Raw genomic sequence first — 15322 nt, 5'->3', positions numbered from 1 at the left:
ACTGGGATGTGGCTGGCATTTGTTCTATCATGTTTTGGGTACGCAACTCAGAATAATGGATTTCAGTCCTTAGACAACTAAATATTACCAATACACCAATCAATGATATAGATATGCACAGATCAGTTATGCTCGGTGGCACAGTTGGTAGCACTGTTGCCTTTTAGCAAAAAGTCCTGGGTTATTGTTGGGTTCAAAACTACTGCCTAGCAGATTGTTTTGTTATACATGTGTTACGGACCTTAGAAAACATTTCAAATCAGTCAATCAGAATAGGCAGAGCCATCCTTCAAGAAAACCATGAATCAGTATTGGTAAGGAAAAGATTGATATAGAGTAAATTTAATACCAAGATTTTTAAAGGGAAATAAACTAACCTCTTGTGCAAAGTGGCAGCAACGACCATACACCATCACTTGGCTTGGTCAAAATATGGGCTACTCTGGCAGTGATGGCCAGCTGCTGAATATTCATCAGTGTTGATCTAATCTGTGCCAGACAGACAGCTAGCATTGAGTCAGTGAGCAGAGTCTGAACAGTATCCCTCAGTTTCTGTTTTTTCTGAATCAAACTCCCTTTCTGGGTGCCAGGCCACAAATAAATGGATCCCTGTGAGTGTGGGCGATAGTGCCACACAAACACACACATACACACACACACCCAGACACACAAGGGCATAAAGCCTCACTCAGAGTTGTCTGTCTAGTCAGAGAAAATGCACATTGGCATGCACACCCATGAAGGCAGGGGATTTAAAACACATCGTACCAAAACAAACTGAGGCAGGCCAGTGGTGAACAAAGCAGCTCAGTTGAATAAAAAGTAATGGAAAAGTGCTCATTAACGATTTGATTAACACAATATCACACACATTGTTTTTTTGCCTGGGCTGGCAGCATTCAATATCATTCGACCCTCCTTGTTTGAGAAACCTGGTTTTGTCCATACATACAGTACAGACCAAAGGTTTGGACACACCTTCTCATTCAAAGAGTTTTCTTTATTTTCATGGCTATGAATATTGTAGCTTCACACTGAAGGCATCAAAACTATGAATTAACACATGTGGAATTATATATTGAACAAAAAAGTGTGAAACAACTGAAAATATGTCTTATATTCTAGGTTCTTCAAAGTAGCCACCTTTTGCTTTGATTACTGCTCCGTACACTCTTGGCATTCTGTTGATGAGCTTCAAGAGGTAGTCACCTGAAATGGTTTTCACTTCACAGGTGTGCCCTGTCAGGTTTAATAAGTGGGATTTCAAGCCTTATAAATGTGATTGGGACCATCTGTAGTGTTGTGCAGGAGGTGGATACAGTACACAGCTGATAGTCCCACTGAATAGACTGTTAGACTTTGTATTATGGCAAGAAAAAAGCAGCTAAGTAAAGAAAAACGAGTGGCCATCATTACTTTAAGAAATGAAGGTCAGTCAGTCCGAACAATTGGGAAAACTTTGAAAGTGTCACAAAGTGCAGTCGCAAAAACCATCAAGTGCTACAAAGAAACTGGCTCACATGAGGACCGCCCCAGGAAAGGAAGACCAAGAGTCACCTCTGCTGCGGACGATAAGTTCATCCGAGTCACCAGCCTCAGAAATCGCAGGTTAACAGCAGCTCAGATTAGAGAACAGGTCAATGCCACACAGAGTTCTAGCAGCAGACACATCTCTAGAACAACTGTTAAGAGGAGACTGTGTGAATCAGGCCTTCATGGTAAAATAGCTGCTAGGAAACCACTGCTGAGGACAGGCAACAAGCAGAAGAGACTTGTTTGGGCTAAAGAACACAAGGAATGGACATTAGACCAGTGAAATCTGTGCTTTGGTCTGATGAGTCCAAGTTTGAGATGTTTGGTTCCAACCACCGTGTCTTTGTGCAGCGCAGAAGAGTTGAACGGATGGACTCTACATGCCTGGTTCCCACCGTGAAGCATGGAGGAGGAGGTGTGATGGTGTGGGGGTGCTTTGCTGGTGACACTGTTGGGGATTTATTCAAAATTGAAGGCATACTGAACCAGCATGGCTACCACAGCATCTTGCAGCGGCATGCTATTCCATCCGGTTTGCGTTTAGTTGGACCATAATTTATTTTTCAACAGGACAATGACCCCAAACACACATCCAGGCTGTGTAAGGGCTATTTGACCAAGAAGGAGAGTGATGGGTTGCTGCACCAGATGACCTGGCCTCCACAGTCACCGGACCTGAACCCAATTCAGATGGTTTGGGGTGAGCTGGACCGCAGAGTGAAGGCAAAAGGGCCAACAAGTGCTAAGCATCTCTGGGAACTCCTTCAAGACTGTTGGAAAACAATTTCAGGTGACTACCTCTTGAAGTTCATCAACAGAATGCCAAGAGTGTGCGGAGCAGTAATCAAAGCAAAAGGTGGCTACTTTGAAGATCCTAGAATATAAGATATATTTTCAGTTGCTTCACACTTTTTTGTTCAGTATATAATTCCACATGTGTTAATTCATAGTTTTGATGCCTTTAGTGTGAAGCTACAATATTCATAGTCATGAAAATAAAGAAAACTCTTTGAATGAGAAGGTGTGTCCAAACTTTTGGTCTGTACTGTATGGTTTGGGATGATGTAGAATCCCTGTGGGAGTGCTCCCTGACACAGCAGAAACATGCTTTCTACTTCATTCCTCAGAATGACAGAAAGCATGCTCTCATTACAGAGCTCTATGAACTAACAACCAGCTGCAGATGGAGCTATTCTATTTAGGCAACAAGAATCAAAGCTGTTCTAAAACTTTAACAACAAATGTTCTACTTTTTGGGACCATCAGGGTAAATACTAACATTTACTACAGTTTGAGAACAAATAACTTCTAATGACTCATTGGATAAATTGCAAACTCTCCTACAGCTTCAACAGACTTTGTGTCATAAGCTCTAGCTAAACAACCCATGTAATCTAAATCTGTTAAAGAAATAAAATATTCAGAGTAACAAACTTGTCTATCTCAGTGGATGTTTGAATTAATGACTAATGCTTTTCCAGCTGACGCAACAGCTACTCCACCCTGGATGTAAAGGGAGGCCAAATCCCCATTATGACTTGAACAAAGGCAACAATAGCTCCACAGAAACAACACCCAAACAAGAATGTGTGTGATTTCATTTGTAATTACAGTAAAGGGGTTGCATTTGTTATAAGCTCCATGAAAACAGTAATTGCTATGAACAGCTGAGGTTTGATCAACCTACAGTTGTGTTCCAAGAATACGTGCAAATTACAAGCTTCACAAACAGCCGCTTATTGCTCAGTAGCAATATTGCTGCAATTACCAAGCGATAAAAGCAGCTTTTAATAAATATTCCATTAGATGAATTAATTTATTTAGCATCTATGTCAATCACAGTAAAAAAAACCTGAAGTTTAACATCTCTTATAAGCAAATATAATAAAATTTAGCTAACATTATCTCGGGATATATGTGAGAGTGAACCCAGATAAGGTAATTCCTCGAATTTTTACTAAGTAACACTTTTATCCACTTACATCATTACACTGAAGCACCACTTTAATCAAAAGGTGATAAATCTGTAGCGTTAAACCTCTACACTATAAGTTTTGAATAGACCTGAGCGGGTTACTGGTATCAGAGTATACCAAGGTTTTAAGCCCTAAACATTTTCTGTCACTTCAGTACAGTATGTTATGACAAAGAACCATGACGTTAATCAAGAGAAGATAGTTTTAAATGGTCTAGCCGCATCCTATCTGCATGATCTTCCCAACATCCACACAATATGAGAGCACTCTGATTAACCAGTCAGGTTCTCTTTAATGTTCCAAGACCTAGGTTAAAACGTAGAGGTAATCGACCATTCACTGTAGCAGCCTGCAGCCCAAAGACTGTGGGAAATATACCTCTACATGTCAGCACTGCATAGAGTCATTAAAATGTATTTTAAAAATGAATCACTTTAGCCTTTAACTTACGGAGTATGAGGTGCTAAATGGTTCTTAGAAATCTTAACTCTGCTGTGTTTTAGCTATTTTCAATACAGGTTTATTCTATTTGCTTTCTTATGATTGTTGGTGTAATTGTGAAGCACTTTGGTCAACTGCTGTTTTAAAATGTGCTATAAAAATAAATCTGACATTGACACTTGATACAATATACAGTGTCAAACTTGACAGCATGTTTGGAGCCCTCATTGCTACAATTAGGACAGTAAACAGATAGAGAACTCAATGGATTTTACACAACCACCCCTTTGACTAGTAACAAATTCAAAACAACCCATTGTTGTAGTGTACTGTCAGAATGAAAGGCTTTACAGAAATTGCAGGAAAAATCCCACAAATCAAGACATCTTGTAGAAATCTTGTATTTAACAGATTGGTAAAATGTGAGGATTTCTTTAAACAATATGGAATTAGCACTCAATGAAAAGATTTGTGCTTTGTGATTTTTATTGTTTTGGTCATTAGTTCAGTTGGGTTATAGCATTTCTCCACAACTGTAACGCTCCCCTTATACTGTTACTGTGGGCCAAAAAAGGAGCATTTCCAAGATTAAGTAAAGGTTCGTTGAAACACAGAATTTCTATTAATGCCTTCTCCGGTGAAGGTATTCACCTTTCACAGATAGCATGAAGGAACTAATATCTTTACTTTCATTCAATCTCACAGTTAATTTACATTCATCTCAAGTTTTTTACATTATATTGGAAAGTATTTCATAGATAGCGCATATATATTAAGCCAAAAGAAACATTATAAAAGGCCACAAGCAAAACAAATTCTACTCCATACTTTAAAGGTAAACCTTTTTGCTCATCACAGCGGGACTCTGTTACACACAGGCTAAATGGTAGTGTACCTGGTGTAATTATTGTGACTACTTGAACTTCAACCACAGAACTGCAAGAATAATTTACAACAGAGACGTGCCCCATAAGGTCAGAACATGGGCAGTGATCACTTTCATATACACCACAAACTCAGGACAGGAAGGGCCAGTTTGAAAGCAGGTTTTATTGTAACGGCAGGTAGTTGTTTTTTTTTTTATTATTAAAATTGTATCTCAATTTAGGATGAGTCACAAACGATGCACCTTACACAGCTAATTAAAAACAAAAAATCATTTCCAAAACATTTCTGACATTATAAACGCTGATATGAATCCTATAATATAGATCCAATGTCAGATTTACCATACAGCAGATATTAAGACTATTCCCATGTGTTTTATTTTTCTGGAGAATCACCATTCTGAGATGTGCCAACAAACAGTATGACGCTGATGAGCCGGAACTGGGCAAACTAGACGATAGATTTGGATAAGTGAGCTGTTTATGGCACGTTTTATGGTCTGACAAAAAGTACTCAGATGGGAAACGGGAACAATTAGGAGCCAGATGATTGCTGACAATAGGGTAGGAGGGTGAGGCCAGAAGTCATAGCTCAGTCTTTCAGAACGTTTCCTTAGGATATCCTGCTTCAGCTGAACATACCAGTGCCATTCCAGAAGAGGAAACCTGCAGAATCTCTGTCTGACCTAAATAATGAGCCTGGACACGGTGGGAATGTAAAGTTAAAATAAGGCTAGAAGGACTGAGTTATAAATGAGCCCGCGTTGAAACACTTCATGAAAAGAGACAAAATGCCAAAAGAGAATATTTTTGAAAGCACAAATACTGTCACATGTATAAGGTTTCATGAGAACGTGGGGTCACGTTGCTAACATAATAAAACCATACATTTTCCATACAATCAAAAATCCTATCTCCAAGTAGAACCTCATATTCACAGATTCTCTCACATAGTCGGTGGGTTTGAAATGGACACGTTCCTCCTCCCACACTGAATTAAACAGCACAAAACACTTTTCAAGAAGAGATAAGTTCTCTGCAGGCAGGTAAAATATTTCCACAAGGCTCTACCCCCAGACAGTTTGTCAAGCAAAAACAGGGAAATTATCTAGTGGGGGAGCTGTAAGTCAATGTCAGCTATCCAGGTTTGTAAACTGAAAGTCAGTGTTTCTCTTGATAGCTTCATCGAGAAATAAAACAGGTATTCCAAACAAATGAATCTCACATATATAAGGAGTGTTTGCCATAAGAACTAAAAGTAAAGACAGGAAAACAGATGCTACTTCAAAAAGGCCTTATATTCACCCTGAGACTAACTTCTTTAAGTTTAAAGTTTTTATTGAGTGATCTGTAATGTCGATCCCAACCACTTAAAAACTACAGCTCATACATCTGCATACTAAACTGTTACTAACTTTATCCACCGCTAGAAATAAGTGACTGTCTTTCTTAGGGATCATATTAAACACACATCACTGACTGGGGACCCCTGAGGAAGATACTGCAGACTGACATATTATTGGATTTACAGTCCAAACAAGATGAACATATCCTTTAAAGCTGCAAATGTTGATTCTACTGGGTGAATAACATCTCTGCTGAGGGCTGCTTTGATGCTTTGTCTGCACAGTCATTTTAATATTCAGTTTACTGTGTGCTCTGACTTTATAGTATGCATGCTGAAGAAAGTTAGATAACGGTCTGTAAAGATAAGGTTTCATGTGCAGAAGGTCAATACAATGATTTCAGTCCAACAGCCAGGGATGACTAAACTCAAATTTAAAAGGCCATTTCTTTGTCGGAACCTTAAGCGAAACAAAAGCCATTGAAAGTCAGAGTGCTGGTTATTTGTTTATTTAGCTGTACCATAGATATTGCCTTCACTGTTTTTAGAATCTCACAATGTGTTTAAAAATAAGATTCAGAGCAAACTGTCAAGATAAAGTTCATAATAAAGGCCAATTTAGTTAAGACTGTGACCTTTCTTCAGGAAAATTCTACAATATGCTTTGAAACAAATGAAGGAACATTGTTTAAACCTGATCACAAATGAAGGAACGTAAGTCAACATGTTTCCAGTAACAGTGATGTTGGCATTGTAAGCATAGCATGGTTGTTAAACTTTTTTAAATCAGTTTTATGCTGAATTTTCTTTATCATGAAAAGAATTTGGATTCATCATGACGATATATTAAAATTATTGATCTCTGAAAACCCCGAAAACTATTTGTATTGTTGGGATTTTTACTTTAAATATTATCTACACTGTTGGTTTCATGAGTACATCAAAAAATATCAATAAACCTCATTAATATGATTACATGCAGTTACTGTGTGCAGTTTATTGATAAAAATCACACTTCTTTGAGTAGCTGTTGTTCTGAAGAAGCCTTTTCAAAATGGATGTTTTTTAAGAGCAATATTTATGTTTATAGGGCTATGATGTCACAGCCATACAGTTGCCTAAAAAAAGACTGAAAAGAAGTTGTAAATACTTTTTTGTTGTCACTTTTATTTGTATCACAATAAATACCACAAAATATTGTGATAAAACTAAGTTCATATCACCCACCCCTAGTGCTAATTAATAATAATTATAGTAACTTATGTGTCTTGATTCTATGGATTCCAATGGGTGCTGGTTACTACGTCTCTTTGCCTTTGGAGTTTTGGTCATTCACTTATTGAGTTAGCATTGGTGTCGACTACCATGGGACGTTTCGTACCTGGCAGGGGGACATTTCTTAACCACTTTGACAAACGACAATATGAAGTAACCTTTTATATTAACATTTACTTTTCCTTCCCATAGAAAGGACTCCTGGATCAGTGCTTCTGTGTTCTCTTTGTGTCTCTGCTCTGTTCTCTCTAACCCCCAGTCGGTCGTGGCAGATGGCCGCTCACACTGAGCCTGGTTCTGCTGGAGGTTTCTTCCTGTTAAAAGGGAGTTATTCCTCTCCACTGTCGCTACATGCATGCTCAGTATGAGGGATTGCTGCAAAGTTAACGCCAGTGACTGTCCACTGTCTCTACATGCTCATCCAGGAGGAGTGAATGCTACAAGTCACTGACTGGATGCAATCTGCTGGGTTTCCTTAGACAGAAAAACTTTTTATCCAATTTGAATAAATAACTAACTCTGACTGCACTGTTCAATGATTAGGACTAATTGGAATGTATGTACCTGACTGTTGTGAAGTTGCTTGAGACAACATGAATTGAATTAAATTGAATATTCTACTCATAATCTATTTTAAGAAATATTGGTTACATGGCCCCAGTAACAGCTACCTACATACAAGGTTTTCCAAAAATAATTAGCATTTAATTTAAAGTAAATGTGATATTTTAACATTTTCTGACTTTCCAAGGCACACAACCATCTTTGTTTTTTATTTATTTAGAAGTCAAAACACACCACAATACATTTACACCTTTTTTAGCATATTTTCACTTCAACCTATGTAAATCTACCAAAGATACAATACCTAAACCCAAATTTGCGCAGTAGAGTCAGTGAGAAAGTCAATAACTTTAACATTATCTAATACTGGAAAGATGGCTGGAGATATTAAAGTAATTTTAGAAAGTGTCATTGTATGCATTTCATCAGAAAAAATAAAGTAAATGTTAAGTCTGTTCAAAGATTAAAAGATTATGATCAAAAACATTTAGCCAATCATTAATACATTAACATTCTGTTTTTATACTTGTTACAAACTTGTAAAATGTTTGAAGCATGGCTGTGATACCGAAGTTGAGGTAGTTCAGAGCAAAGACTAAATAAACTTTCTGCTAATTTTTGTTTCTCAGTTCAAGGAGGGGGGAAGAACAACAAAGATGAGCATCATCCTCAGAGGCATTTGCCTCCAGAGTAATAAATCTGGAGAAATTGCCTGGCTGGGAGCCAGAACTCCCACCTAGTGTCAGAAGGGCAGGACAGCACACCACCCACCCTTCACTCTTAACCCTTTCCACACAAACACACACACATTCCCACACACATTCCCACACACACAATTCAGCATTCCCACTTTATTCACATCCTCTGTGCCAGACCAAACCAAATTAACACCTCAGGCTTTTTCACATACTGGAAGTAACTGCAGGACATTTGGTCTGAGGATCAATTGGTTTAAAAGTACCTGGCAGACAAACGTAAAAACAGTAAGAAGAGCCTCAAATACCACTTTTTTGGGGGGCTTATTTGACGCCAAATATTCCTCTATATAAAGCAGAATGGCAAAAACTATAACAGCTTATCTTTAAAGTACTATTACTAAATTAGGTAGGTGTTTCTTCTATATTTTTAGGTCTTTATAAAAAATAAAATTAATCTAAACATGCCATGGATCATTATTACTCTAATAATCAGTACATTCTGATAATTCTTTGTACGTATTATGAAATTGTGGTATTCTTCCTCAAGGTTATCAATCCATAAAAATCTCATATTGTGGTCTATGCATGGATTATACAGAATACTTTAAATGTTAATCAGCAGATTTGTGTAATGACATAACCTGCAATGATCATCATTTCTACTTTTAAATTTATTTTTATTTTAAAATCAAGGTTGATAAAAAAAAATAAAAAAAACGATCAAATGTGACAGTGATTTTTTAACTTTTCAGCCTCTGACCCACACAATAACAGTGGAAGATATTCCTCACTCTGACCATTGGTGGAATATACAAGCTTTTCTAACTATAAATAAAACAAAAAAATACAATAACAACACAAACAGCGGCAACAGCCAATATATTTCTGTCATCTCCAATTTTGGGAATTACTGATTAAAAAATACCCACTCTGTTTGACAAAACCCTAAATCTGTGGCGCAATAACAAGAAAATTACCTGAAAGGAGAATAAGACAGAACAAACACAACCACAAAGGAGATAACATGCATGCTAGAACAAAATCATACCAAACCTACCAAGCCAGTCCTGACGCAACAGAACGAACCACCTGGACACAAGACTAACAGCAGAGTGCTGTGGACAGATTAGAGACTGGGGCCTGCAAGGACGTGTTGTTTTATGGCTGATTTGCATGCGCCACTACACAATAAGCAGACGCGTAAATCAGTGGCACCTTAGAGGTTAAGGTGGTGAAGAGTGAGTCTGATGTCAGTTTGTTATCCTGTCAACCTTCCCCCTAAAAACTCACCAGGATCCCCATGACGTCCGTCCACAGTTGGGAGAAACTATCAGACGCGGCGGCGGTGTCTGTCTGTGACTCCTCGGAGGACGCTTCGCCCCCCTGATTGCCTTCCATGTTAGGGGAAAAAGTGTCCGCAGTAAGGTGTTAATCCAGAAACTAAACCTACAGGCAGGGAGGTTGAGACCCGGAGCTACACTCGAGATTGGTGCCAAGGCTGTTTTTATAAGTTGACGCACCGGTTAAGTGTTCCAACATTGCTTGGCACAATTCGAGGTTTGGTGAATAAACTGCGTCCTGACATGTTGGCAAAATCTCCACGACAAAAAAAAACAAAAAAAAAAACACAAAAAAACAATCAATTTAAATCAATAATAAAATATGACGAGTCTGACCCAACTCGAGTGAAAACTCCTGAAACCAGTTGCACAGCGCGGATCCGTGCCCCGCCACAAACCAAACCCCTAAAAAACCGATTGGGGGAGCAGAAGTTATGGTCGTCTCACAAAAAGTTTCCAAAAAGTAAATGCAATCCTTTGATTAGGTGACAAAAAGTTGTCTAAAGTGACGAAACAAGCAAAGACAAGCGCATTTCCATAAAAAGAAGCTGGAGCGAGAGATCCGCCGATTCTCAGATCAACAGCTCCAAACAGTGCGCCTCCCCCCTCACTTCACCCGCTGTGTCTCCCTCCCTTTCTCTCCCCCTCACACTCCTCCCTATAACAGGAAGAAAAACACTTTAGTCACGCCGCTAACTACTCATTAATGTATAATTCCAATAAAAAGAAAAACCATCTGTTTTATTGCACGTATGCGTGTGTTTCCTTCCTCCTTATTGTATTATTATTACACTATACAATCAACAACACTTAGTGCCTCTTCTATGATTAAAAGTGAGAACTCTGATAGTTTGTGTGTGTGTTTGTGTGTATATAGCTATATATATATATATGCATTTGTTCTCCTTCCTTGTCCTATTGGATATTTGTTTTATTTCTTTTTAAACTGTTTGCAATGAACCAAATTTCCTTTACTACTACTACTACTACTAATATTATTCTTAACAGGAAAAAATAATTTCACATGCAATTTATACTCTTGTCAGTTTTTGCTTTCTATATTGTGTCTCCATCAGGAGGGTAGGCCACTAAAGGTTGTTGCTAAGGAAGTGGGAGTTCACAGAGTTCTGTATAGCATGAAAAGCTTAGTGGAAGAAAAAAGTATGACATAAAAAGGTGTCCATACAATGGGCATAGCTGCAGGTTAAAGAGGATTGTGAAGCAAAGTTTGTTCAAGAGTTTGAGGGAGATTTACAAAAATGGACTGGTTGGACAAAGCTTTGAACAAAGCTTAATGTGATTATTTGAAAAACAATTAAATTGAACATAGGAAAAATATTTGCCCAGCTTCCTTATGTTTGCACAAATCTGCCAAATGCTTGTAGATGATGCAAAACAAAACCTTTATTAAAACACCTTTGCAATGACTTCATCTTAGTCACTAAGAATCTACTTCTATTAACACACACACCCACACCCACACACAAACAGTAGTTGCTGTGTGGTGTGACAGGCATGTTTTTTGAGCTGCAAAATGATTTGAATATGAGTAGCACAGAGACGAGCACTTAATGTACAAGCATGAAATTGCATAGCTCTCCTGTCTGATCAGCCATTTGTCATGCCCTGCCTGAAGGCTTCTCTTTTAAAATGAAGAAGTTCTGAAGCTGTCTCTGGCTCCCACTGTTGTTGTAAAGAGTGCATTTTCTCAGAGCAGCTCCAGCTGCCAGGTCTTGTGACACAACCAGGGATGGAGAGGCTGCAAGCAAAGTGTTTCCCCTTTGCTCATTCAGCTCCACTTTTCCACCTAAAACGCTGCATTATTTGCCGTTTACTAGACCAGTCACCAAATGAAGCCAAAGAACTCAAATTAAAAGTAACAAAGGAAAAGGATAGAAAGGATACCAAAGAAAACTTTTCACCCCAGATTCTTTTCTGCAACTGTGCAAACGAGGATCAGTTACACAATAATCCCCCAAAGCTCCAATTTCACTTGCAGTCCAAACGTGTGTAATGTGAGGTGTACTGTCAACTATAGTAGAACAGTTCAAGTGTACAGTAGTGTGTCACTAGTGTCACTGAAGTACCATACTTTGTAGTACTGTACCATCCATGTGAATTTTTACATCATGTATGACTATATGATTTGCTGTTTATCTGTGTGCATATATGAAATGTTTCACTCATACAGTCATATTCAATAAATTAGAATGTTACTGAAAAGTTCATTTATTTCAGTCAGTCATTTCACTAAGTGAAACACATTATATCAGTTAACTACACACAGACTGATCTTTTCAAGCCTGTATTTCTGTTAATTATGAGGATTTTCCACTTAATATAGCTAATGAAAACAAAACATTAAAGATTACAATATTACATCAGACCAATAAAAAAAAACATTTTAATACAGAAATGTTGGTTTAATGAAAAGGATGTTTAATATCTGTTATTATTTGCAAAATATACCTTTAATCAGACAATTGAGCCTTATCAGAATGCATATTCTTATGTGTTGAATGACTGTATATAGCTAATTGGCATAAAAACTATCACTATAGCCATTGTCTGTCAAGCAACACTTATAGTGTGCTCTATTTGTACTCAGAACATAGATTTCAGACTTCCCAGTCAAAAAGTGCAACTTGGAAGCCCAACTTGGAAAGCTACGGTGTGTCAAGCAGCCCTTAGTTAAGCATTTGGCTGCAGCACACACAAACATTGGTAAAAGGGTTAGGTATGAGCTATTTATTAGAATATTACCTATGGTTCCGTGTTTAAAAGCATAAAGTCATGAGACTTATTGGCTTGCAGCAATTTGCACCACAACATATATCAAACTATGGTTTTCACGAGTTGCTGCAAAAACTTGCTTAACATGGGTTTGAGGGCTGTTCCCAGATCCGAGCTCTGACCTCTGAGACAAATGCGGCATTAGAACATAAGCATTGTGGCACTTGAGGGATAATGATTACTAGTATTTATACTAATTTGTTTGTAATGCTAATATCTTACTAGGAGAAGAGTAGAGATAGAAGAGTAACTGATTTGAAGGTGCTTTTTTTTATTGCTTAATATGTGAATGTGGTACAGTTAGCCTAAAATTGACCTCCCTTTTGATACTATGCACTTTCATTTGTTTTTATTACTTTGGTTTTCCCAGCACTGAGTTCCTCTACCCACCTAATTGGTTTGTATGTTCCCCATATGGAGTTTGTGCAGTCTGGATGAGCATTATGTGTGCCTGGGCTCACAATGGGCTTCTTGTATCCACTTGGGCTGAATAACTACCACCACAATCAACAAACCAGTGGGCGTTCAAGGTCTTAACTTGTTCTCAAATTGGTTTTAGGAAAATCAACTTGAGATGCACAACACCTCTGGGACCCATGTGGGTCCCACGTTTTAACCAGTTGTTTGCATGAATCCTATTAAGGCATATCATTATACAACTCCTGGACAATCCCATCTGGGGCTCATTTTTTAGCCCATGTCTCACAAATATTGGCCCCATAAGTGAATGTTTGCTAGAAATCATTGGGTAAATTTTGAGGTTATTTATTTCAGAAGCTAGGGGAAATATTTTGACCCCTCAAAACCCCTCAAAGCTCAGGTGACAGTTTAGTAAACGTGAGATGGTCTGACCCGTTCTGGTAGAAATGCATTTTTTAATGCACCTGTTGTTCAGGTCCAATAAACATGGTAGATAAGAGATGTGTGTATTTGGACTGGTTTAAGATCAATACCATATTGTAAATGCAGGTGGAACCATGGAGCAACTTTTACAATGCTCTGGTGGAGAATCAGGAGAAGAGGGCAATTTAAGTTTTCCAATAGCAGAAAGTCTTTGTTACCTTCTCTGGAGGTCAGTGGCATATTGGTTGAAGGTGAGTTGATTGTCCAGTCTGATTCCTAGACATTTAAAGCAGTTCACTACTTCTATAGTCTGGTGTTCAATGGTAATGTTCTCGTTAGCTTTCTTTCTTTGTTCTACTAACATTAAGGTGTAGATGGCTGCCTTTGCTGTGCGCTTGCAGCAAAAAACACTTCTTGATGGTTGGGTGTTCCCAGCATTTTATTTCTGCCTTTCTGACTTAATCATTTCACATTTAATCTCCATATGCTTAGAAACCAGGAATCACAATGTGTTAACTCAGGTATTCATTCTAGTTTCAATCAGATTTGCAGACATTGCACATGACATGTTGGTGGTGATAAAGAAAGCTCAAACACAAATGAGGACAGAAGGTCTTGAACATGGTAAGAAAGTAACACTGAGCCATAAAATGTTAATCCCTGATTATCTTCTTAAAATTAAATAAAAGCACCCATGACCAAAAAGAAAGAAAGGTGTAACATTAACATTCCTGGTAGCATGTTCCATAGACTGCTGAGAGACCAGCAAAGGTTCCCCAACCTGTGAGCAACGAGAAACATTCACATGTCAACTGATTTAATTTGCCTAATCCACCATAGAACTCAGAGGTCAGAAAAAATGCAAAAAATGCAGGGCTGAAATGTTTCTGCTCTTTAAATAAAGCCCATAGGCATTTAAGTACTTGTTATTAAAAAATGCCTCAAGTAGATCTACCCAAGACAGGAAAACAACAGTTTCCCACTAGAGCTGTCTAATAACCACTTCTACCCCTCCAAACTCTATATTCAGCTTTCATATGATTAAAACCACAAAGTTGGTCAGTTTGAAGTATATTCAAGTAATAGTAGTGACTCTGATTTTAAGTCTGGACCAAAATAATATCAAATTATAAGACCTAGAGCATATACCCCTTTAGATTTTATTGTTGTTAAAAACTCAATTAAAATTTAACTAGTTGGGGATTAATGTTAATGAGATCAATGTTTTTACCTTTCGTTAGGTAAAGTCTAGTAAATCACCAAGATCTTCAATGTATTTAGCATAAAGACAGCAATAAATAAAAGCCTAAAAACGTATACTTAATAACTAAAGATTTTGACATCTTCTCCAGCCATCACTGCCAGTGCAGGAGAACTTTCAAAAGGCTGAACCCCTTCTTTGTTGGCACCCCGCATTCTTTTGCACACAATATCAGGTTTCAAAGTTTGTGTAGGTGAGGAGGGACTTTTAAAGGTCTTGGATGAGTGGACGCTGCTCAACAGTGTCCTGCTTATAGTCTAAACACACAGAAATACACACTCCCTCACAAGAGCAGCTTTGTTGGGCAGCGATTTGACAGTGTGGGAGGTCTGCACTGTCAACCTCTAATCTGTAATGTTGGTGGGG

General features: G+C 38.0%; 1 protein-coding gene across 6 annotated transcripts in view; it reads right to left on the bottom strand.

The window, feature by feature from the left end:
* The window catches only part of sash1a (SAM and SH3 domain containing 1a), a 221848-nt gene that overhangs the window by 54987 nt on the left and 151539 nt on the right, over positions 1–15322 (bottom strand). The window contains exon 1 of one of the 6 annotated variants that reach the window (XM_047387680.1): positions 10010–10643. The exons of 4 other annotated variants lie outside the window; for them this stretch is intronic. In XM_047387680.1, the coding sequence (XP_047243636.1) occupies positions 10010–10117 (108 nt within the window). In that variant the 5' untranslated portion in view covers positions 10118–10643. Of the gene's footprint in view, positions 1–10009; positions 10644–15322 lie in introns of those variants that run through there. One more of the 6 variants, XM_047387683.1, reaches the window with a different exon arrangement.

Source organism: Girardinichthys multiradiatus, chromosome 15 (genome assembly GCF_021462225.1).
Source record: "Girardinichthys multiradiatus isolate DD_20200921_A chromosome 15, DD_fGirMul_XY1, whole genome shotgun sequence".
In the NCBI taxonomy this organism is placed as follows: domain Eukaryota; kingdom Metazoa; phylum Chordata; class Actinopteri; order Cyprinodontiformes; family Goodeidae; genus Girardinichthys; species Girardinichthys multiradiatus.
This window is presented reverse-complemented; position numbering and strand designations above follow the sequence as displayed.